This window comes from Mauremys mutica, chromosome 1, assembly GCF_020497125.1.
Source record: "Mauremys mutica isolate MM-2020 ecotype Southern chromosome 1, ASM2049712v1, whole genome shotgun sequence".
NCBI lineage: Eukaryota > Metazoa > Chordata > Testudines > Geoemydidae > Mauremys > Mauremys mutica.
Window position 1 is genome coordinate 128517163 of NC_059072.1, and position 25471 is coordinate 128542633.

The 25471-nt window shown below is 41.4% G+C and overlaps 1 protein-coding gene across 2 annotated transcripts in view; it reads right to left on the minus strand.

Annotated features, from left to right (window-relative positions):
* Window positions 1-25471, minus strand: part of WNT7B (Wnt family member 7B) — a 139897-nt gene that overhangs the window by 58361 nt on the left and 56065 nt on the right. For both annotated transcript variants that reach the window (XM_045033126.1, XM_045033117.1), the window contains exon 2: window positions 1183-1409. In XM_045033126.1, coding sequence (XP_044889061.1) covers window positions 1183-1409 — 227 coding nt within the window. The remainder of the gene's footprint in view (window positions 1-1182; window positions 1410-25471) is intronic.

A 25471-nucleotide genomic window follows, 5' to 3' on the forward strand; every position in this document is an offset into this window, starting at 1 on the left:
GCTTATATAAGAAAAAGCCCCAAATATTATGACTGTTCCTATAAAATCGGGACATCTGGTCACCCTACATATGAACCCTTCACTCCTCACACTGGCAGTGCATAAAGTTATGTCATTCTTTCACAGTGTTACAAAAATCACTGATTGAACACCACAGGCCAAATTTGACTTTTGGTTCCCCTATGTGACTGACTACCGTTATTAAAATCAAGCACAGATATCACTGAGATTAGAATTTGATCCAGGGAAGATATATTACAGCTACACAAAGGAAGGGGATTGTAGTATTTTCAGAGACGTGTGGGACTATATGCTTTCTTTCTAGCATGTTGATTCAATGCAACATTGTGATAACCAGATACAACAAACCCACATTCTTGCATGTAAACAACAAATTGTGCAATTGATGGTGCTGGGACAGATAAAGGGAAAGATATCTGACCAGATGACAGTGACAACGTCAATGCTGGAGATATAGGCAGTTATTTTGTAAGATCTCTCCTCATGAAATAATATCACACAGAGAATTAGTGGAAAGTGATAACACATGATACTGACTATCCTGTAAGAGTTTGTTAGGCCATGGTCCTATACACCAAGTTATTTTTTTTTAAATGTTTTTCACTTCAGATAATTTGTAGCGTCATCTTCACATGATAATAATCTGAGTAGAATATTTATGTACTGGATGGTCAGCTGGGTATCATAGGCAATGTATTGCTAACAGCTAATTGGGATTCTCCTATTGCTGTTGGGGTCTGTGTTTTTGGAGCTGATTTTAGTTCCATTCCCACCATTACTGTGGAATTCTGACTGGTCATAGTGTGCAGCACAGTAACAATCCTGAAGTCCTAAATGCCTACAAATTTGTTATGAAATTATGGAATGAAATTGACTCAGGTGACTGCTGCCCCTACAGAATATTCTAGTCATTTTCATGTGTGGATTGGTATGAATAATGAAAGACTCAACCTAGAAATCTCTAGATGTTTTTTCAACTACTAAAAATAGGGTTAGATAATATCAGAAAAAGTGCCCCTGTTCTTCTGGTGGGTGTTGGTTTATTTTGTGTGGCGTGTAAATGCCTTATAGCATTACATCACTAAAGCACTGCAAGGGGAGAGCCAAAAGGCAAGCAGTCCCAATTTATTATTATTAATACTATTTTAAAGAATCCCTTACCTACTCGAAGCTCTTGTCCAAAGACTGTTTTCTCTCCCAGCGCTGAGCAGTTCCACCTGCCATAGCGGAACTGATATTGGCATTCATTGATTCCCATCTGTGCCCCTTCTCCGATCACTATGATGGCATCAGGGCGGCTCTGGCAGATCGCTCGTTGCCGAGGGGCCAAGCCTGGGATTTTGTTGCAGATTATATTTGCTCCTAAAGCCACCACAGATGACAAAGCTCTAAAGAAAAGCAGAAAGAGGCATTAGAATCTAATTGAGACCATTAACTCCATTTGGTCCATATTGCAGTGTGGCTGACAAGGCAATGGGCAAACAGCAAAATGTTTGGAAGTTTGATCCTATAATTATGCAGACTTATCCCAACTGCTTTGGTCTGGCAATTGGGGTTGGAAATCTTGCAGAATTTCCAGGAATTCCTGGTTTCATTTAGGCCAGAAAGCTCACATGAACAGCTTCGTTCACAGAATATTGGCAATTCTGCATCTGGTCCCAGATAAAACCAGGAAGTAAGGAGAGGTGAAAGGTAATGTTGAAAAATGTAAGTCAATAGGTCATTGAACTTCGTAGCATCTCCAAGGTTCAGGTTCATCTTGAGTGTTGTGCTTATGTTCAACCTCAGTATTTAATTTACCAGTTAAAGAGCCAGTTCACTCACCTCTAATTTTAAACCAAGGAATAAAATTTAGAGAATGATTTTATTCTACCAACAATTGTTGCCCATTACTATTAACTTAAAGTACTGAGCAAATAATGGAAGTTTGAGCATTAATCAAGACTAACATGCAACATCCATAACTGAAACTTGTGTCATTCTTATTCTTCAGTATATTTTCAGAGCAATAGCTCATGAGTTACAACTCATTCTGAAGACTGCCTTTACCTTGCATCTGCCCAATATAAGCCAACTAACTGTTTAAGATTGACAAGATTTCCAGTTTAGGCCATACATCTGTCATTTTCCAGTTCATTTTTCAACATCTTTAGCTGATGCATGTACGGCAATGTTTTGGTTTTTTAAAAATAAGACATGGGATAAAATGTTCAATATGGACTAAGTGATTTAGGAGTCTGTCTCATTTTCAAAATACTTTTATTAAGATTTAGGCTCCTAAGTCACTCTTGCAAATGTGACTTAAGCTCCCAAGTGACTTAGGTTCTTCTACCCATGGGCTAGAATTGATGGCCAGGAATGTCCAGACTAGTTGCCATGAAAACATTCTAGATTATGCTTCTTAAATTCAGAGCCACACTAAGGAGACTGATGAGGGTAAGTGGTGCTGGAGGCACTATGCCTTTTCCATGCCCTACAGCACCTAGACAAATTTCCTCTAACCCAGTAAAAGCTGCTGGCAGAGCTAGCAAGGCCCGCTGTCCTATCCCTATGCAAACTGGAGTGCTGGGAGACAATTCATGGCTGCTTCCTCTCTGGACGCTTCCTTATACTGCAGGGAAGGAGCTCTCTGTGTCATTTACCAAGCTAGCTCACCCAATAGCTTACTGTGCACTGAAAAAATGTTGGTGGTCTCATTTCACTTCCTAGAAGACAAGTGTCTACCACCTTCACAACAGACACCATTGTTAACCATCTCAGCAAAGTAGGTGTTCCACCCCCAGACAGGGCTGGGGCACTTGGATGTGGCCCAATGATCACAAGATCTGAAGCTGCCTCCTATGTGGGTCCATAAAAGGGTGAACTTGTTCCCCACCACCTTGCACACTCATTCAGGGTGGCAACAATGTAGCCCTTAATTAGAGCTGGTCAAAAATTTTCTGACAGAAGTTTTCCACAGGAAAATGCCAATTTGACAAAATCAAAACATTTAACAGTAACGTTATTGATTTAGTCAAAATTTTCAATGACAAATTATTGAAACATTTTAATTCTATAAGGTTGAAGCATTTTGTTTTAACTTTATTATTTTGACTTTTATAATATAATAGATAGTCAAAAAGATAAAATTGAAATGAAGCACTCACCAAAACAAAATATGTGAATTTCCCACAGAATAGAGATTTAGAGTTTTAGCCAGTTCTACCTTTAATCTTCAATTTGGCAGAGCTTTCTAAATTGACGTTCCATTAAATTTATCTACAGCTTTTATATATGGTTGAATCATTTGAATTTGAGGAAACTAGAGAAGAGTTAATGTGAGCACATTGTGCCATATTTCCTTTTTAAAAGAGATGGACAAGAAGTACAAATTTGGATCCAAATCTGACCCCTCCCAAAGTTTGAGACATGAAGGTTCAGATTGGGAGTTTTAGTTCAGTGGTGCTGGGGCCCAGACACAAAGTTTAGAATGGGACCAAAAATCCCCAAAATTCTGGCATATTCTTAACCAGGTTTTGGTTCTGGCCCAGGGGCGGCTCTAGGATTTGCGCCGCCCCAAGCAGGGCAGCATGCTGCGGGGGGTGCTCTGGCGGTCGCTGGTCCCGCGGCTCCCGTGGACCTCCTGCAGACGTGCCTGTGGAGGGTCCACTGGTCCCGCGGCTCCGGTGGACCGCCTGCAGATGCTCCACCGGAGCGGGACCAGCGGACCCTCCGCAGGCACATCTGCGGGAGGTCCAGCGGAGCCCCGGGACCAGCGGACCCTCCGCAGCCATGCCTGCGGGAGGTCCGCCGGAGCCGCCTGCCGCCCTCCCGTGGGACACCGCCCCAAGCGCGCACTTGGCGCGCTGGGGTCTGGAGCCGGCCCTATTCTGGCCCATCTCTGTTTAACTAACAATATACAATCTTTAAATGTGTAAGTCCTTAACGCAAGACTTGAATGTCTTTCTAAAAGATATGCTGTAGCTCAAACATGTTATGGGCTTGATGCAGAAATTACTGGGTGAGGTTCTCCAACCTGTGTTATGCAGGAGGTCCGACTAGATGATCATTATGGTCCCTTCTGGCCTTAAAAATCTATGAATCTGTGAAAATTAGAGAAGAATTTGGATCATGGGGAAGAAACCTGAATATTTGGTTTAGGATTCAGGCAAGTCTCAATATTACAGAACAACTAATCCATTTTCTTTCATTGTTTATAGGGCTTTTCTCCCTCTGATTATCATGACATGTGATACAGGTAGGTACAGTGTGTATAGTATGATCACATTGCAGTACAAAAAGGCTTAAAAGGAGAAAAAATGTATTCCATGAATAACTGGTGAATTATGGGCTAGAAACATTTGCAGTTTGGTTGTTTGTTATGAACACTTTAAAATGCTGGGATCCCTTTCTGAATTGTGTTAATTCCCAGATCTTATCCTTTTATGCAATTTAAGTGGCAACAATGAAAAGGCATTTTGTATGCATTGTATACAGTCAATCACATGAAATTCCAAAGCATACACCTTTTAATATGAAGGGCATTAGTCAGAGGCTGCTTCCAGTGACTAACAAAATGCTGTTGTATGAATTTCCAACTAAATAAATAAATAATGCAACTACATGATGGATCACTACTAAAACCAGGGGAATTCATACAAGGGATTTGCTTTAACGTAAGACAATGGGGGAAGAGCAGCTTTCAAATGTGGTTCTACTCTGAAAATGACTAATTATAAATAGCATTGACAAGGTTCCATGTTTATTCATCCTAATAACTCCAGAACAAATTTGCTCAGTTTACAAGTATTTAACTGTCAGCTCTGCAAACTCAGTCTGGGCACTTGTCTGCACGAATAGGAGGGTCTGAACTGTAGAGTGTTCTAACATGTTCTGCGCTAACTGCCTCATGTAGACCTGCTGGTGCACTCTAAAAGGTACCTAATGCATATTAATGCAGTCCTGTATGAAAGGGGACGACATCAGTGTGAACTAGGTACCTTTTAGAGTGTGTCAGCAGGGTCTAAGCAGGGCAGTTAGAGCATGTTAGAGCACTCTACAAGTCACACCCCTCTAGTTCACACTGCAATGCCATCTTGACAAGTCCTGAGATCTTAAAGTCAAGCCGAGCTTGTGCATCATCACCTGAAATAAAGATTCCACTGGCCACATTCTGCTTTCAGTTACATCTTTACAACTTCATAACCTTTAAATTGTATAGGTGCAACCCTATTGCTTTTAGGCAAGTTACACAGTTGTAAATGAAGGCATAACATGAAGACATTGGGGTTCTACAGGTGGTTCCACAATAGGAATTTAGTCAACAGTTCTGCTGATGGTGGGCATGTCTAAAAATAATCTAGATCAGCAGTGTTGTTGCTGCAGTGCTGGTAGTAAACATTTATTTTTTCACTGGAATCAGCAGATGTGACATTAAACACAGGGAGCAGAATAGCTGAAGAAGGTGGTGATGGTCTCACATAGTCATTTTTTCAGGGTGGAACTACACTTTAAACTGTATCCAGGGCTCCCTGCATGAGAAGATGGGGCTGACTGGGCACTTTCAGCACATCTGTAAGGTGCATTGGGCATGCCCTTCTCCAGTCAGTGCCTTCTAGACTGGCTCTGGCTGTTTTTGAGCCCTACAGTAGAGATTGTGGGCCTGTTGTAGAATTTTCCCTCCTGTAGGCTCCATTTCCTAGGTTATACCGCTAGAAGCAGTCCTACACACAAACACACACACTATATAGTATGTGTGTCAATGAGAGCTGCAGCACTTCTGAATATCAAGTCCAAAAGGTGTCTCAATTTGGGGCCTCAAAAATGATGGCACCCAAGATTATAATTTGGATCAAAGACAGCTATGCATGTACCCAAATGCTGAAATTGTGGCTGCACTGAAGTCAATGGGAATTTTGCCACTGATTTTACAGGGCCAAATTTCCGCTCAGAGAGCACTATACGTCTCTCGTTAGCCAAACATTTCAGATTTGGCCTATAACCTTGGTGCCTCCATTTTTGAGTGGTCGACTTGAGACACCTTTTGACATGATTTTCAGAAAGGCTGAGCCCCTGGTAGCTCTCATTGACCTCGTCTCAATTTGGGCACCCAAAACCTGAGGCAACCAAAATCAAAGGACAGCTTTGGCCATAGTGTGTATGCATGCATTAAAGATGTGCACTGGTTTCACCTCATTCCTATCTATCTAGCAGTATGAGCGTGGAACTGATATGCAGAACTGTGGTCCTACTGACTCTGAGCCAAACCTTAGGCAAATGACTTTCTTCAGTATGGCTTAGCTTTTCCTTCTGTAAAATAAGTAGAATCCTATCTGCCTCACAAAGGTGTTGTGAGGCTTAATTAATTAATGTTTGTAAGTGGTTTGAGATACTGTTGATGAAAGATACTATATAAATACAAACTATAATTACTAGGGTTTTTTTATTGGTAGTACTTCAAGGGACTTCCCCTCTCTCTTCAGCCTAAATTTACCAGCGTATCCCTCAGACCTGTTGTTAGTTTACTGTTAAATTGTTACTCTAATTTATTGCCAACAAAAATGCTGAATCATGAAACTGAAATTTTGGAAAACTTTATTTATATTAAAGAAATGCACCCAACAGCATTTCATGCTTCCTCGTCTGCTGTTTCTTGTGGTATCCCTCAGTTTGTGTGTTTGTCACGCATGCTAAAGGGCTGAGTTGCATTTTGGGCTTTGACAGGTTAAATGCTACATCTATAACTGGATTGAGTATGTTTTGCTTTATAACTGTCAAAAAACCAAAATTCACATGCCACATTTAGCCATTGTCTGCCATCTAATCTTTCCTCCAGGAGCAGTAGTCTTACCACAAGGAAATCCTGAGTGCGGTGTTTTGTTCAGATTTCTGCTTTAACCATACTGTACGGTGATAATGTGTGCACAGTTCTGAGTTCTACATTTGTTCATCAATGTGAAATACCCATTTTAAGCAATACCAATGGAACCATGTGACATCTCTTAGGGTAGGTCTATACTTACCTGCCGGGTCGACACGTAGAGTTCGACTTCTCGGAGTTCGAACTATCGCATCTAATCTAGACACGATAGTTCGAATTCCAAACGTGCTCCCGTCGACTCCGGAACTCCACCACCATGAACGGCGGTGGCGGAGTCGACGGGGGAGCCGCGGACTTCGATCCCGTGGCGTCTGGACAGGTGAGTAGTTCGAACTAAGGTCGTTCGAGTTCAGCTACGCTATTCGCGTAGCTGAACTTGCGTACCTTAGTTCGACTCCCCCCCTCTTAGTGTAGACCAGGCCTTAGAGATTAATAATAATGGTTGGTTGAGAGGTGAAGAGCCTTCACCTTAATCATTAATTCACAGGGAACTGCTTGCAGTGATTTTTTTTATTCTTATAAGTGAAGAGAGGTCAAAACCAGAACTCTGGATCTGAATCTGGGTTTGGACACAAGTTTAAAGTTCAAACCTACAACAGGCCAAATCTAAACAGGGCATGTGAATACCCTGACTTTTGGGAAGGTTTGGATTCACATCATGATTTTGAAACCTCAAGTTCAGTGTTCATATTTTTTTAAAATCAATCTGCAGTCATGACTGTTCCCCCTAGGCTAGATATAAGCAAAATATTCTTAAAAGGAGGGATTGTTTGTTTTAAATTGCCTGTTTTTAAAGCATGTAATGCAATATTACTAATAATTCCAATTTTTCTGCCAAAACAGTTTGGTTACCTACCTACCTCTCCACCACACTGCTTTCATAGTAATTTCTCACAACGTTTTATGCAAAACCATAGCATCCTGAGCAACTGAATTTTACAAGCCAGTCATACAAATATTATGGCCCCTTGAAATTTCACAGAAATTTGCGGGCTGAAAAAGTATTTGAACTGGAAAGCTGTAAAATTTCATGCAAAATTGTGTAAATGTTTCTGAACAAATTTAAACCTCTACCATAAGCATTTGCTACCTACCATAAGAAAGATTTACTGCTGTTTTGTAGGTTGCTTTCTCAGTCCCCTAACCAGCAAACACATGTATGTTCGTCTAGTGCATGTGAGCAGTCTGACTGGGGTCAATGGGTCAGCTCAAGTACATAAAGTTAATCATATGAATAAGTGTTTGCAGGATCAGGCCTTTGTCAGAACTATTCTGGTAAATATAGAAATCCTGTCCATTCATCCAGCCTTACAGCAAAGAGAATGAAAACAAAATAACTACACACCTTGTCAGAGAGAATGTTTTTTACTGTTAGTAGAACCTGAATTTTTACCATATGATAAAATACAGGTAAAAATATGTAAACCTTAAAGGTGTTCCCAAGCCTTGAAATACAGATCCAGATCCCCATCTGAATTTTCCCCAAGTTCTGAGGGGGTTGGCTCTGACAAATATAGATGTCAAACAGAGATAGTAAACGGTCAAGGCATTTAATACAGATATACTACATCTAGTTCATGTTTACCCAATACACTTTTGTTTTAAAAAAATCTTACTTTTTACCACTCTTTTTCAGAAAATATATGCCACTAGAACAAATGGCATTTGACCCCAAGTCCCAATCAAGGGGTGATATCAGGGTGCATTAACTTCCTTTGTGATGCTCTTGGGGCAATTGAATCCAAGTCCCAGTGAATCTAAAGCACCAGGCTAATTTGGATTCCTTGCTGCCTAGCAGTACAATGCACAAGACTTACCACTAGGCCAGCCTGACTGTATAGTCTTTGATTATTTATTGATTAGATGCCCTTCTGGTTTCTGTGAGATCGCCTCAAACTGCTGCTCAATATTAACCTTAGGTTGCTGTTGGATAGGGATACATTTTCAGCATGGAATGAAGAGATTTAGCCACACGAATCCCATTAGAAGAGGAGTTGCATGGCTAAAATCCCTGTGCACTGTACTGAAAACTTACCCCACAGTATCTGATAAAAACCTCTATAATGGAATCTTTGTTAGAAAGAACCACTGACATATTTTGTGGTGACATTGTGACACATCTGAAACAGAACACCCCTACTGAATGGTTTATTTAATTAAGAATTCCTAAGTAAATATTTTGAGCATGCATAAGTTGCAGAAATTGGCAGAAGCTTTCCCAGTTCTGAATTCCATCTGCATATATTTATGCTTTCAATTTTGTTTTCCACAGCAGGCTTCAAGAAATCATTGTTCAGTGCATGTGATATTGAAATGGAAATCAAATAAGCCTGCTCAGTTCTGCCCTGTGGTGTGCTGATTCCTGCTGGAGCTCCAGCTTGATTCTCGCAATTGATGCCATTGCAATGTTATTGGTTACAATACACAGGAGGGAGAGAATTTTAAGTGAGTGTAAGTGATATGGCCAGACAAATACCATCTCATTTAAAAGCAGCAAAGAGTCTTGTGGCACCTTACTCTTTGCTGCTTTTACAGATCCAGACTAACACGGCTACCCCTCTGATACTTCATCTCATTTAAGTAACATCATTCACCTGCCACTCCAAAATGGAACTAGTAGGGTAGGTAGCCTTGAGGGATGAGTCACACTGGGGGCAGTGGTGGACAACATGCCTGTGCAAGGGGGGAGTGGGAGTGAAAACTCTCCTGATGTTCCTGCTTTGGTTACATGCAACAGATTGGTTGAGAGGGGCAGAGCGCTGGATTCACTCCCCTTACACACCAGCCAGCCAAGATGAGCTGGCAAGGGCTGTTGCAATTAGACCAGCAGTAAATTATTATTTCCTAGGAGGAAATAGAGGAGAAATTGTCTCAAGAGGTGTGCCTCTGAGTCACAATGCCTCCCAGGACAACGCCTTTGGCGGTGCAGCCGATGCACCCCCGCTTGCTGAAGGCTTCACCTCAAGTCACAATCTATGCCCTAGCAATTAGCAGTAGTTCAAACAAGAGGTGGAATCAGGTCCCTTGCTTCACAGACTTCGGATGATTGCACATTACAGAATATAAAATCCATGTTTGAATGCACTATCATTGGGATCCTAGCAAATGCATTGCAAAAAAGCCCATATTTTGAATATCAAGAGAAACATTCCAAAGGGTGAGTTTTATTAGACCACAGGTTGATGTCAAAGTCCTATCACTATAGGGCAGATTCTGCCACCGTTGCTCATGCTAAGTGGTGTATTTTACTCCACAAATAGTCCCATTGGGCTAGGTTGTGGCTTGGATTATATATTTATGCCAGGGAGCAAGGGAGACTAATAACTGCCCTTGCAACCTTATGCAAGTGTCACGGAGTCACCGGGCGATGCTCTGGAACTGCTCCCCACCAAGCCAGTCAGGACTTTGGGGAGCCTCCTCTCCCTTGGAGCAGACTTGTTCAGGGCAAGAAGCTCAAACATCTTCACCTCCTGGGTCTCTCCTTGGAGCATTCAGCATCCTCTGCCCCTCCGTGCGCTTCCCACAGCGAGCCCGCCCCAGCGGGGTCCTGGGGAAGCCACAGGGTCCTGCACCCCCACTTTGCAGTCATACGTGACTCTCAGCCAGCCAGTAAAACAGGTTTATTCAATGACAGGAACAGGGTCTAAAACAGAGCTTGTAGATACAGCGAACCGGACCCCTTGGCTGGGGCCATTCTGGGGGGCAGTGAGCCAGACCCCCACGTCTGCACTTCACTCCTTGTCCCCAGCCAGCTCCAGACTAACAACCCCCTCCAGCCCCTCCTCTCTGCTCAGCCCCTTTCCCAGGCCAGGAGGTCACCTGACCTCTTTGTCTCCAACACCTTCAGTTGGCACCTTTGCAGAGGAGGGGTCCAGGCCATCAGTTGCTAGGAGACAGAGTGCCAGGCATTTAGGTGCACTGGCCCTTTGCTCTGTAGCAATCACACACCCTTATTCCACCACCTAGATACTTAAGAACTGCATAGGGGACACTGAGGCACCAACACAGTATTCAGAGAAAACATTAAGAACATTCCCAGTTTGTCACAGCAAGCTACCCAGAACTCAGATGTGGGTGCATAAGAGTAAGGGGATATCCCACACCAAAGTACCCCCGCACCCCAAGCAGGTGGGCAGGGAGTGGAAAGAGCCTGGGCTCCACCCTCTTAACCACATATGACCTGGCAGAAGGGGTTTGGTAATTTGTTCCTGGTAGTACCAGCAGTAAATTGATACCTCCCAGAGCAAGGCGGAAGTGGGGAGGAGCTATGACTGAGAGGCATCTGAGTCACAGTGTCACCTGGGGCGGTGCTTGGCTCTGTGCCTAGAGTCATAACCTAGCCCATTGAAATCAATGGTGTTATTCACTCAGTGTAAGAGAGAGTGTCAGAATATAGCCCTGAGTCATTTATAACACAGGGCTGGAGAAAACTCTGGATAGTATGCTATACGACTAATCCTGCCCTGAGAAGAGAATGGACTAGTTTATCTAGCAGACATTATCCATCTCTAATTTATTTAAACCCAATCTCTGCTAGGTGGCTGTCAGGTTGTCCTTCAGTTCTATGTTAAATGAAAGAATGGAGTATGTTCTGGTAATTTTTCAAAGTGCCAAGCAACTGGGTCAGTTTCCAGGAGACCCACAGGTTTGACCCACTGAGTGTCAAACTGGAAATGTCTACTGTTTTCTCCAGAACGCAAAGCAGTGGGTTTCTTTCTCATTTTCAGTTTTGTACAGAATAGAGCAATGATCCAAGGCCTGCTCCAAAACCAGAACCCTCACTTTGTGATAGAGTCAGAGGTATGATGGATGATAATCTTAACTCAGTAGATCTTAGTTATCATATGCTAGTTTAGGATCTGATCCTCCACCTTGATCTGTGCACCTCTGGGTAGGTTCATGGAAGTCAATGGTGTTTTTCACAGATGTAAATCTTGCAGGATCAGACCCTAAATTGTTCTCTCATGGCAGGAATCCCAGACTCTTCTCCTCCACACAACTACATTTTTTTGTTTATATTCACTTTTTTATTGGCATTCCAAATTGTTTGACTGAAAATATTCACACATCAAAATCCATAAAATCATAATTCCACATTAAAAATAATCATGGTTTGGAAACTCGGATTACTAAGCAATTTTGGGTTCATGAGAACATTTTATTTGTCATACCAGAGTCAGCCAATGGTCCATAAAGTTTAGTATCCTGCCCTTTGGTATCTGTCAGGTGGTCTGTGCCTGATGCTGTAGAGAAAGCAGTAACTTCCCTATAATTCACTGGGACAACTATGCAATGTAGTGTGAAGGGCTAAAAATTACCTCCTGACCCTTTCAGGGTTCAAGGTGCTGAAGCATGATCTTTACTTGCACTTCTCTTAGCAGGTGTAACTAAAATATATTGGTCATACATACATTACATAATTGGACATAAAATTATTTAGCCCCCTTTTAAAGCCAACAACTGTATCTGATGCTAGTAATCAAAAGAAAATCAAATTTGAATCTCTGTTTCATACAATTTATTCTTATGCATATTGTATATAATAAGTTTTTACAGACTCCACCATTTCAACCATTAGAAAAGCCCATAGGTCCAGATTACATATTGTAAGTACAGGGGCCATGTCTGCAAAATTCCAAGCACCCTCAACTCTCAATAATGTCAGTACCATTTCCTGAATACCAGTGCACCAACTCACTATTTTCAGTTGGCACTGAATTCTACTCCTATTATTTGCTTTCTACCTCATTTGTGCTCTCCGTCATCTATAAAGAAGATCACTCTTATTCCAAAAGGAAGTTACACCAAGTGCATTGGACAGTTCTTTGTTGGATAGTATTTCTCTGCAGTGGAAGACATAGATGGGACAGAAAGCAAATGATCTTGCTGGAGAATAACTGAGGCACAGTGCGATGGGGTGGCATTGAAGAGAAGAGCCATGTTTTTCACGCCTCTAGACAGAAAACAGTCCAACATGCAAGAAAGTATACTTCATATCGCTTGATATGTTCCAAAATCTTATCAGCCCCAAAATCCTCAATCCTTCATTGGAATGCATCCTTGAATGTATGTCCTGAGTCTGGACCAGATTGCTCCCTCCTGCAGAAAAAGCTGCAAATAGAAGATAAAGGGGAGGAAATCCTGCTATCCAAGAATTGGTCAGACATTGTCCTGCTCAAGTTGTGAGAACTAGTAAGATCACATCCTGAGGTGTTATGACAGTGGGCTGAAGGACAGACATGGATAAAAACAGTGGACAGTTCACTGTGAAACATTATTTAGCTTTACTTTTTCAAAAGCAGGGAACATATTTGTGTATTTTCTTGAAACATTAAAGATGGACTCTGGGTGGAGCCTATTTTACAGCAGAAATCCGTATTTTTTGCAATATTATTTTTAATACAATAGATCAGGGGTCAGCAACCTTTCAAAAGTGGTGTGCCGAGTCTTCATTTATTCACTCTAATTTAAGGTTTTGCGTGCCAGTAATACATTTTAACGGTTTTAGAAGGTCTCTTTCTATAAGTCTGTAATAGATAACTAAACTATTGTTGTACGTAAAGTAAATAAGGTTTTTAAAATGTTTAAGAAGCTTCATTTAAAATTAAATTAAAATGCAGAGCCCCACGGACTGGTGGCCAGGACCCGGTCAGTGTGAGTGCCACTGAAAATCAGCTTGTGTGCCGCCTTTGGCACACATGCCATAGGTTGCCTACCCCTGCAATAGATATTAGGGCTAAATTCTTCTCTCACTTGCATACTCTATATCTTGATTTCTATATTCAGCTTTTCTTATGTGCCCGGAACTTGCATTGATATCAGTGGGAGTTTTAGGCATGTGACTAGAGCTGGATATTTGAATCTGAATATGCAATGGGAGAAGAATTCTGCTTTCAGAACTGAAATACTCTTTCCTTTCCAACCTGATGATTCAGGTAAATGCTCTTTACTTATTAGGCGGGATCCTCAGCTGTCAGTAAAAGTCAGCAAATATGAAGTAAATGGAGCTAAGCTGATTTACACCAGCTGAGGATCTGAGCCATTATTCTGGAAATGTTAACATTTCTATGAAAACTTGAAGGATACATCTGCAGTGCATAGTAAAATGTTAAGATGACAGCATCAATGTGACTTTAAAATACAGCCAAGAAACTTCAGTTATCATCCAAACTATATTCTGAGGGCTTCCTTTAAGCAAGAAAAGTGACCTCACACACAACATGTAATTTGGACTAAATGACTGCTGGAGGTTGCTGTTTCTGTGCTGATACATAGCCACCAATCAAGCTATCTGCCTGACAACATGATGACTCAGAGACAGAGGTTTTGAATTTATAGGATAATAAGAGAAAAAATTACGTTCACTTTGTCAGTGCCACTAGCTTCTTGATTCTGTGAATATACTAGGAAGACTATGTCTAGATTTATTCCGTTTTTCATTTGTTGGTTGTGGCATGAACCAAAAACCAGTAATGCTGTTTGTCTTTACTTAATGGCATATTCCTAATGCAGTAGTGGCTCTCATGTTTTAAACAGTGGCACTGTTTGTTGTGTCCCCTGTAGCCTTTGCTCTAAGATCACATTCCAGGCAAGGTTGTTGCTTGCTTTATATACTGATGCAAAGGAGAGAGGGGGTGCAAGGTCCCCTCACCTTGTTTCCCTGAGCAGCTTACATCGCATTGGGAGAAAAGCAGCCTCCACTGTTCCCCATCCCATGTAACTGGGCAGGGAGTGGGTAAGCGGGGGGGGGTGTGGAGTGGATGGAGCCTTAATTCCACTCTGCACAATACATCAGCCATCACTGAACAAGTATAGCCCAGACCAGTTTAGATTGATCTGCAGGCATAGACCTCTAGCAGATTATTTCCTTGAGTAAGGAAGAATCAAGAAATGAATTTTGACTCCCAGAGTCACACATCTCTCTCTGATCTCTTCCAGAGTCAGACAGCTGGGCACTATCCTTCCTGAAGCAGACTGTCAGGTCACAATCTGGGCCTCAGATTGGTTGGCTTCTAAGCATTCTAGCATTTGGTTCAAACGCAATGCTGGATTCTTTGTTCTTCTAGCCTTCCCAAGATTTTTCTAACACTTAAGACAACAATATTACACAGCTAACACCATTACACGACATTATCAGTGGGTTAGCACAGCCAGAGTCTCTGAATGATGACACAAGCACAAGCTCATTTAAACAACAGAACCACATCTGTTGATTGGGTGCAAAGGCAGCTCTGCTCCTGCTGCTGGTGATGCAGATGTAAACAGTGTCAGTCTTTTCTCTTTGAGGATTTCACACACAGATCCTCTTCTGCATTGACTCTCAGAGATGGGGAGAAACCTCAATGGCCAAGGAACACCCACTCACCCTCCCAGCACAGCAACCCTCTTGTAGCACAAATATTCTCCTCTGATGCTTACGGCTAGTAAAAAAGGCTTTTTTCGACCAGCCGATAGAGTATAATTTGCAATCAAATTCTACAAGATGGATAAAAAAAATCCTGTACAAGCATATGCTCAGTTTCTATGGTAATGCTGACAAGAAGATTGTCTCTTGCCCTAAATAGCTGGGCAGGGAAGTTTAGGAAATAGAAGGCTTGTCCGTACTCCCCTGTGCAGTGTAGGGTGACGAGATGTGCCGATTTTATAGGGACAGTCCCGATTTTGGGGTCTTTTTCTTATATAGGCTCCTATTACCCGCTACCCTCTGTCCCAATTTTTCACATTTGCTGTCTGGTCACCCTACAACAACATAGGTGTTCTATCATTATACTTAATGAGCCAGATTTTGCCACGCTTACTGAAACTGAGGAGTAATTTACTCCGCAAACAGTCCAATTTACTTTAGTAATGACGACTTGTGAAATAAACTGCTACTCATCCTAAGTAAGGGTATCAGAATCTGGCCCTACATAAACAAATAATAAATGTCAAAAATGTACATATCTAAGGAGCTGGGGCCCTGCGCCCCAGCAGATAACATCCAACAGATTGGAGACACACTCCGTAATATTTTTTACAATTCCAATAACTATTTATCCAACTGACTAATAATAAAATTGATTTTTGTTGTTATTGCTACATAGTTTTTTATGAACAAGTATGTAACCAAACTATAATTTAAATAAAACAATTTTGTAGGTATCTGTGTGTTCACTAATCACTAATCTGTCCCTTTGTTTTCAGGATCTGCTCAGTAACTTTGGAGACTGCAGTTTCTAGACCTGCACCATCATAACCTGTTGTAAGTAGAACTGCACACTGCTTTTATGCCCCATGTTTGCAGTATCTGCATCCAATAAAATTGGAATCATTTGATAATTATGCAAAACTAGGTCCTCATCCTGCAATAATTTAAGAATCTGCTTAACTTGGCTGGCATGACTAATCCAGTTGAGGTCAATGAAACTGCTCATGTACACAAGGGTGCTCATGTGATTATGGGTACTGACCAGGCTTTAATTGTTACTCAGTGCACCCACAAGCACTCCCCAAAACTTCAGATTTGTTACCTGAACTCAGACACTGAGCATTGTTGTGACATTGCTGCCAGCTGAAAGAGCATTCAGGGTAATAAATGGAGCAGTGCAAAACATTCTATGCAAAATTCAAAACAGTGAATAGTTTTGAGGGTTTTTTTGTTTTTTGGGTTTTTTTTTTTAATTCATGGATTTTCTGCAAACAAGTTGGGTTTAGTACACAGTGCCAGTAAAATTATTTTAAGATTGAAGTGATGTAAGTCCAATGGTAAAAGTAACATAGTATTTCTTCTAGTTCCTGATTGGCTGAGCTTACCCCAGGTTTAGCAGAAGTCATCTGGGCTTCTTTTTCCAGAGAGGATTTTGTATGTGCCTTCTGGCCCAGGCATAATAACATCTCTGTTATTCTTCCTGAGCTGGCTGTGTCTGAGCTGGGTGTATGTCTGGGGTCTGAGTTTTTTTTGCGGATACAGACTAACACGGCTGCTACTCTGAAACTTGAAAATCACTGTGAGCTAGTGAAAGGCTTAAGTAGTTCTATGCTGCTTCTTGATGCAATCCTTTTGAGATTCTCCACCACTAAAGTTATATGCATTTTTTTTTTGCTATGGTGCATCTGGTGCAGTTTTATTTGTGTTTTTGCAGTGGGGATGCTATTTTACTGTGTGCTGCTAAATGTCGTTTGTCTCTCTTAAGGCTGGAGCTTGCATGTCCTTTTTATTTTATTCCCTTTGTAGTGCTAGTATTAGGGTGAGTGTTATTTAAAGGGGAATAGTGGATATTATTTCAGTTTGGAATTCACAGCTCAGCCAGGCAAAATGGTGGCTTGCACTACTGAAAGTGGCTGTGTGGAATATGTGAGCTGCTCACCTCACCCCCAGTGTGTACTCAGATGATGTGACAAGCCTGGCATCTGACCATAAGTGTACAGGTCAGATTCAGTAATGCTGAAAAGAGTCTGGATGAGAACTAGAATGTGTTAACGGTAAGGTTAGAACTGAAACTATCCCAGATATTCATCTAGGGATGCTCTCATCTTTTTATTAAATTCCTTTTAATTCAACATATATTCGGTGTCCTTTCCCACTCCCATCTCCAAGACATTTATTCATAGCTCATTACTTTTACGGGTTCACCTTAAAGAAAAGTCCCATAGAATTTAATAGAAAGTTATAACCTTTCTGTTTGGATTGTTTTTAACCATCCTATAAAATAAAAACCCTATAGAAAGGATGTAATTTCCTATTAAATCGTGTCAGACTGTAGTGGATTTCTGTAGAATCCTGTAGGTTTCATTCCTATTAAACTCTGTTGTATTTTTCCAATGACAGAATATCTCATATATTTCTCAATGAATGTGATAAGAGTTCCCAGGAGGTTGCACAGTCTACTAAAAAGGGCATTGGACTGGGAGTCAGGAGACTTGAATTCTATTCTCAGCTCTGACACTAAACTGCTCTGTGATCTTGGGAAAGTCACTTTGCCTCTCGGCAAGGTGTTGAGTACTCCAGCCCTGATATAGCAGAGCATATGCTTAACTTTAAGCCTGTGAGTAGTAGCAATGAAATCAGTGAGGCTTAAAATTAAACACATGCTTAAGTGCTTGGCTGGACCAGTGCCAGAGTGCTCAGCACCTTTCAGGATTGAGACCTATGTGTCTGTATTTCCCAGTGTAAACTCTTCAAAGTGGGTCTGTCTTTATGATTGGTGCTAAACAAATAACAGCATTCATCCTTTTAGACCAGTGATTCTCAACTCGTGGCCCAATCAGCACACAGTTGTCACCCATGTGACATCCTCAGGGTCATACAAGTAGTATATATAGTGTGTGGATGTGGCCTATGTAACACACAGAGAGCTGTATATGCAGCCCACAGTGATAGGTAGGTTGAGAACCACTGCTTTATACAGAAACACATTTTTTTTTAAATCAAATCAGCCTTGGGAAAAAAACAATGGACTCAGTTAAAATATTATAAAATCACAAAAGCTGGAGACTATTTAAACTAGACTTCTCCTCAAAAGAAAGATCTATGTAAAAATATGACAAGATAGTCAGATCTTTGAAAGGAAGGTATTCCTTGTGTTCCCATTTTTCACCAAACTACAGGGCATCACTGACAACAAGAGACTGTAAAGGATAGGAAGGATATAATGCTAGCCATTGTAAGGCGTACAAATCGCCGCGCATGGAGAGAATAGCAGAGGAAGTTGTTATTAGATATTTGCACACAGTCTTTCAAAACCAAATAAACACAAAATTCACAGCGAAATGCCAGAGAGGAGGCCATTTTAGGGAATCTTTTTCATGGGCTGGATCCTCTGGTACAGCAGAGTTAGGATCAGCATGAGCCAGAGGGTGGGATAGGGCAAGGTGGCTGTATGACACCTTTGCAGCTCCCTGTTCCTTAGAGAGAGATCGGGATCTGGCCCCAGATCGTCTGGGATTGTCTCAGATTTAATGGTGCAATGGAAGAAATTCAATCCACGAGTTATCTGAGATATAGCCCTAAATACATGGTCTGATCGTATTAGAGCAATGGCCTGATTTACTGCAGCTGAACATAGAGAGGCCTGTTTAGAATCCTTGTGACTGCAGCCAGTAAATGTATTTCATCGCCCTGGCTGCAAAAACAAATACCAGTTAGAGAAATGTGACTGACAAGAATGGAATAACTGGCTCTTATTTCCCACTCCGTCCGACCTGTGCTCAGATGTAGTGGAGAGGAGCCGCAGCAGGGAGTCACTGATTCAGGGCTGCTTCGTGCCAGCATAAGTCAGAGCTGCCTCTTTGCAGCTCTAACTTATTCCTGGGACCTTACGCCAGAGGAGGATTGGATGCAGTGTAACTCTGATCTATCATACCCCCTACCCTCCTATCTCATTCATGCCACTCTCCAGAGCACACTCAACCTGGCCCCTTGCACATGAGGTAGAAGGCACAGCTTCCACAGGAGGCAGCAGATCCACTTCCACTAGATTTCTATGAGTGGAGAGCTCACCTAAACAGAGGGAATTATCTGCTGTACTGACTCTCTCTGGCAGCTTTAAGGAGCAGACAATCCAGCCCAATTAAGAGAGATGTAGCCAATTACTGCCTGTATTTAATTAACCACTGCACTATTGGTTGAAAGATGCACCAAGTGGGTTAAGCTGATTTTTAAAATTCATTAGTATGACTTTTACAATAAAAATAAGTATATTTACTGTAACTCATGGCCTCAACACTGCTATATCTTATCTACAGGCATAATAGGGAAAAAGAAAGGGTTGAATCTGAAAATAGATGAGAGGAAAGAACAGGGGGATGAAGAGGAGGAGGGCAAAAGAAGAGTTACCATTTGTTCTTTGTATTGTGATGAGCCTTTTTCACACCAGTGTTAACACTACCCATAGCTGAATAAAATGGGCCCCTTCTGAAGTATTTCCACTCTGTGGGGGAGGGTCCTTTGCCCCACCCCAAGTATCTTGAAGTTTAATGTTCCACTACAAGTAACAGGGATTTCTGCAAGTTATGCAGTAATTATGGAGCTATTTGCTGCTACTCTGGGGCTGCAGCATCTGATCTGATAGGTTGGGCTGAGGGGGAGGGAGGCAAGGTGAGCTGGGAGGGAGAGGGAAGAGAGAGAGAACAACAAAGTGCATGGAAATGTGGATTGCATAGCCTATGCCTGAAATCCACATGAAAGCTTCTGATGTCTGCTACAGGTTATTACTTGCCAGGGAGAGAAGAGATCATTAATTAATATTTAAAATACAAAACTCTTATGTGTAACAATTCTATTTGAAGAACTTTTTATCTATTAAACACCCTAGTTTCTAACAGTAAACAGAGTCTGGGCAAATATAAACCAAATTTTGGTGAGGTATTGAGTCACTAGAATTACTTAAGAGAAAAAATGTTTGCCATTGAGCCACAGCAGAATCAGTTTGTAGGTGTTTTGATCTCATAGTATTTCAAATCTTTCAAGCTAATGATTGAGGAGGCTGTTCTGACAAGGGAAATGTATGTGAACTGGTTTAGAGAAATTAAGAATCTTTTACCTCCAGTGTCACTGAACCTTCTTTTATCTCTCAAAACAAAGTAAAAAAGAACCTTTTCTAAGGTCTTGACATGTTGGGATGAGAAACTTTATCTCAGTTTTGGGCTCTGACCATGACCAAAAGTGTGAGAAATCTCAGAGAGCTTTTACTTGTCTATCCCAGTTCTGTAGACTCAAGAGATTCAGACAGTTTGGATTAAACATCCAAACTATTGGGCACATTTTTGGATTCTCTCCCTCGCCAGTTTTAACACTGCAAAGATAGGAGTCAGGATGTCATCATTCCTGGATATCCTATTCAACACATTGTGCAGCCTGTTACCAATGCCATTTAAATAAATACTTACAGATTTAAACCAATGTTTACATTTTTCTAATCAATGTCAAAGCATTTTATTGTTGCTAAAGATTAAACTGATTAAACTGTCTAGATACTAATGTCTTACATTATTCCATAGGAGTGAAGTGCACTGTTAAAATCAAATTTTGCCAGCCCAAACATGAAAGGCTTAAGATGCATTCTGTAGGTTTAAAAGTTTAGCCTATGGCATCTAGGCTTGAGATGACTGTAATGGCAGGACACAAACGGTACGTTGGAAAGTGTCACATTGAGATATGGCGCTACCTAAGAGCTGAAGTTAAATGTAAGTTTGAACACTGGGTTTTGATTTCCTTGAACCCTTAATCCCTAGAATGGGTCAAATTTTCTTCTAAATTGCTCGTCTAGGTCAAATAACCATTGAACAGCCTAGGAGGCACTACCCATGCAATAAGATTAGGAGGTCATGGGTTCAGTCCCTAACATGGCCCATTCACCCCGTCACAAATCTACTGAGTTGACAGACAAATCTTTGTGATGAGCTGGCCACCCATTCAGAGGGTCAACAGAACTCCCACTTTTGGTGGAAATTTGACCGTGAGACTGAAGCTGTCTGTGTGCAGAGGGCCACCCCAAGAGCACCCATAAACTGCAAAATCACCATTCAAAATATATCCTCCCCCAGTCTCCTTCTGCAGTAGCTAATGTCTTCCAAGTTGACTCACACCACTCAAGAAGCTTTTATTCTTACTTCTCAGGCATCCTAAAGAAAAATATTTAAAGAATGTTTTAATGATCTGTGTTATAAAGGAAAAAATAAATGCAGTGGGTGTACATCGTGTTTATTTGTTGAGTAATTAACTTTAGCAAATAAAAGTGAATGTTCTGAATGCTTTCACTAAAAGCTATTATAAAATAATACCTTAATGCCATGTCTTAAAGTATACTTTAGACTCTCTTAAACTGGCCTCTTGTGTTTTTCATGCTTCAAAACTTCCCCCACCCTAGGGGAAAAAATTCCACAGCATTCTTTCTGCATTACATAAGTGCTAAGGTAAGAAAACCACCTTGTTTTGTTTTATTGTTGGGTGTTTGGAAAACTACAGCCTCATGTAGGATCTGATAACTAATCCATACGGTGCATTATACTGACAATACAGTCGAAACATCACAAACCAATTCCCAAACTCCAGACAGGAATCAGTGTCTTTATTGTAGAACAGAACAATACAAGCCCACCTTAACCCAAAATCAGGTTTTCTGGAGCTATGGAATGTCTTTATGGCATACTTCATGCTAGAATTTAGATGATGATGGATGATTGTACATGTAGTAATTTTTGAAGATGTTGCTGATTGGCTGAGAGATAAAACAGAAGCCCTGGTCTCTCGTGGTATACTAGTTGTCCTGGCACTTTTTATAAGAGTAGTGCTGTTGCAAAATCAGGTAATTACATTTGTCTACCCAAATCTCCGTTAGGTTTTAACTGTATAATGTATTCTTCATTTCCTGTCTAAGCTGTTGTGTATTATCGCTGTGCCCTGCTAAACAGCTGACGTTTGTCATTCCAGGATTGGATGCCTTTACCTGGGAATTGGTATGAGCCCTGGATACAGTTTTGTATATGACTTTAGGGTCACTTGGGAATACTCACAGTATGTAAAGTTTAGTGCAGTCTTTGCCATTAAGTATAAGTCTTTGCAGAATCATGGCCTATGTTTGTACAGTGCTTCAGAATGAAAAACTTCATAATTCACCATCAGACAATTCCCCTGGTGGAAGGGAACTTGCCAGTGGCATAAAGCTGTGGAGCTGGCACCTGAGCCAGCTGCCCTACACCCCGGTATAGAGGAGTAGGGAAGGGGGGTGGCAGAGCTGTGCTAGGCCAATCCTCTACTGGTGGCTATGGCAACACACACCAAGGCCAACACTGAACAGGGCTCCATAACCAGCGCTCTGATGTCCCTTGGAGCCAAACACAGGAGAGAATCAACCCAAAAGATATGGAATAAATTTCCACCCTCTGCATCCCAGAAAACCTCAGTCAAACTGTGCTCCACTACATTCAAACAGCTGAACCCTCATCTGGAGAGTGGTTGGAACTAAAACATTCTGCAAGAGGCAAACCCACAAACCTATGTCTGTCAAAGAAAGAAATGCCTCCTTTTCCTCTCAGTCTTTAGTCTTTCCAAACTGTTGTAATGGAAAAGAAATATTTAACATGTCCTTAATCAATAGTTTCATAAAGCTTCCAACATGGGCAGAGTTAAAAAAAATAACGATACTTTTCAATTTTACTGCATTCTGCTACTGAGGATCTTTACAAATCTTAATGAATGAATCCACACAGCACCAATACCCCTTGGAGATAGGAATAAATATATGTATTTTACAGACTGGAAACTGAGGCACACAGAATTGATGACTTCCCCCAGCTCCAACAGGAAATCTGTGGTTATAATCCCATTCTACCACCAATATTATGACTGCCAGTCTTGTTCTTTAGCCACATGCCCATCCTTCCTCCATTTAAGTGGAAATAATAAATACAGATTGCAAGCTGGTTAAGGCAGGGGCCATCCTCTATTCCATACAGTGCTCAGCACTATGAATCCCCAATCTCAATTGAGGCATCTACACACTACCACAGCATAAATAGTCACAATGGAAAATAGCAGCCAGAATAAATAAAGTGATGTCCTAAAGAGCCTAAAAGCATGCCACCATGCAAGCTTATCATTTTCACTTATGAGCTGACACCAGAATCAAGTCTTATTGTAGTCAGTGTAAGAAAAAAATATTCCCAAGCTCTGAAAACTGAACTCAATTTAAGTGCTGGTTTCCAACAGTCTTGCCCCATGCCAAAGAGGTGCATGTTCCACAAGTACCTTATAAGCTATTGCCTAATGAGGCTTCCCAGTTAAATAAGATCTGGAATGGATTATCCTGGGTCACTTCTGAGAGAGAGAGAGAGAGAGAGAGAGAGAACCCATTTCCCCACCATCCCCATTCATCTCAGCCTGTTTCTAGATCAGTGATTCCTGGTCGTATTTCTTTACGGTCTTAGTTTTGTTCAATAAGAGTGCAGGTTCCATCAGGGTTATCTGCACTACATAGCTTTTATTTTTCTGTTGGCCACCTGCAGTATTAAGCGAGTATTTTCAAATCATTTCTTCTCGCAAGCTGTTGTGGCCTGACTTAAACACTCAGATTTTTAATGATGATTGTGTCTACCCACACTAAGTACTGTGCTCCCTGATTGGTCAAAAGAGCCACCAGATCACCATTTAAGCCCTGTAGCAAGAGCAACATTGTGGCTGTTCAATGTGTTCTGTGTCAGACCAGCTTCCTGTCCAACCCTTGCTTCATTCCTTGCCTGCTCTGCTCCAGCTCCTGTCCTGTCTGCTTCTGAAGTCCTGATTCCTGGCTCTGACCACTGGTTCGTCTCCTGATCATGACTCCAGCTTTAACCTTTGGTTGAGTCCTGATCCCTGGCTCTAATCCTCGGTTTGTCTCCTGACCACACCTCCAGTTCTGTCTGCTGATTCTGCTCTGAAAATTAGGCCAGACTCCTGCTTTGACCACTAGGTAGCTCTGTGTGCACCATAGTGTGTGACATCAACTGCTTTAGGCACAACCAAACAAATGAGCAGATACTACACACTTAGATGAAGTTCTCTGGATCCAGTGCTGTCAGCTCAACCAATCTCCACATTCTCTTAAATACTTCCTACTTCTAAACAGGGCTGTAAAATTTATTTGATCTTAGACACTGCATGGCAGGGAGATGCATGTACTCCATCACATTTACACTTGTGTTATCTTTCTGAATGAGATGTCATATTACTAGACTGTCAATTCTGGAAGATAATAGGTCAGATCATCCAACAAATTAAACATTTTTAGCGAACACCCAGCAGAATTTACCTTGGAATTTTTTATTTTTTTAACAATCATGGAAAAGGAGACAGTTTGCTCCATCGTGAACATATACTTTAAACAGCCAGCCAGCAGGAAACACCATAAAGAAGTGAAAGAGGAGTGCCAGGCAGTCAAGATGTAGACAGGACATTGCCAAATAGCAAGAGCAGCAAGATACCTACATTATATAATTGTTATCATGGAGGCAATGTGCTCTGGTGGATAGGGCGCTGAACTGGGAATCTGGACAGCTGGGTTCTGTTCCTGACTGTACCACTGACTTGGTGTGTGATATTAGGCAAGTCACTTCTCTTGTTCTTTGGGCCTTTGTTTCCCTCCCAATCTCTGTTTCGTCTGTCTAGACTCTCTTCAGGATAGCAACTATCTCTCACAATGTATTCATAGGTTGTCTGTCACAACAAAGCCTCAGTCTCAGCTGGGGCTTCTAGACAAGAGGCTAATACTAAGCTGTCAGCTGATGTATATCATCAACAGGTTGGCAGCATAAAAGTAAGGCAGTACTATAGAATGAGATGAATATCTCTACTTGTATGTTAAATTGCATTAATTATGCTTGTTAAAATTCTGGCATGTTTTTTAGAAAAAAGATCTTGAGTCTATCTGCCTCTTTGGTTTTGTTAACTGTCCTTTTGCTTTCACCTGGCTGAGCACAACAATCACATCTTAAACTCTCTCCTTACTAACATGGCAAGTCTGACAGCAAACTACTTTCTTCGTCATGTCACGGTTTAAAGTCACAGACTTCAGTAAAGTATTTCTGATGGACCAGCCTGGGTACCCGAAGTTTAAAGGGCTCCATCAAGTGGCCAGA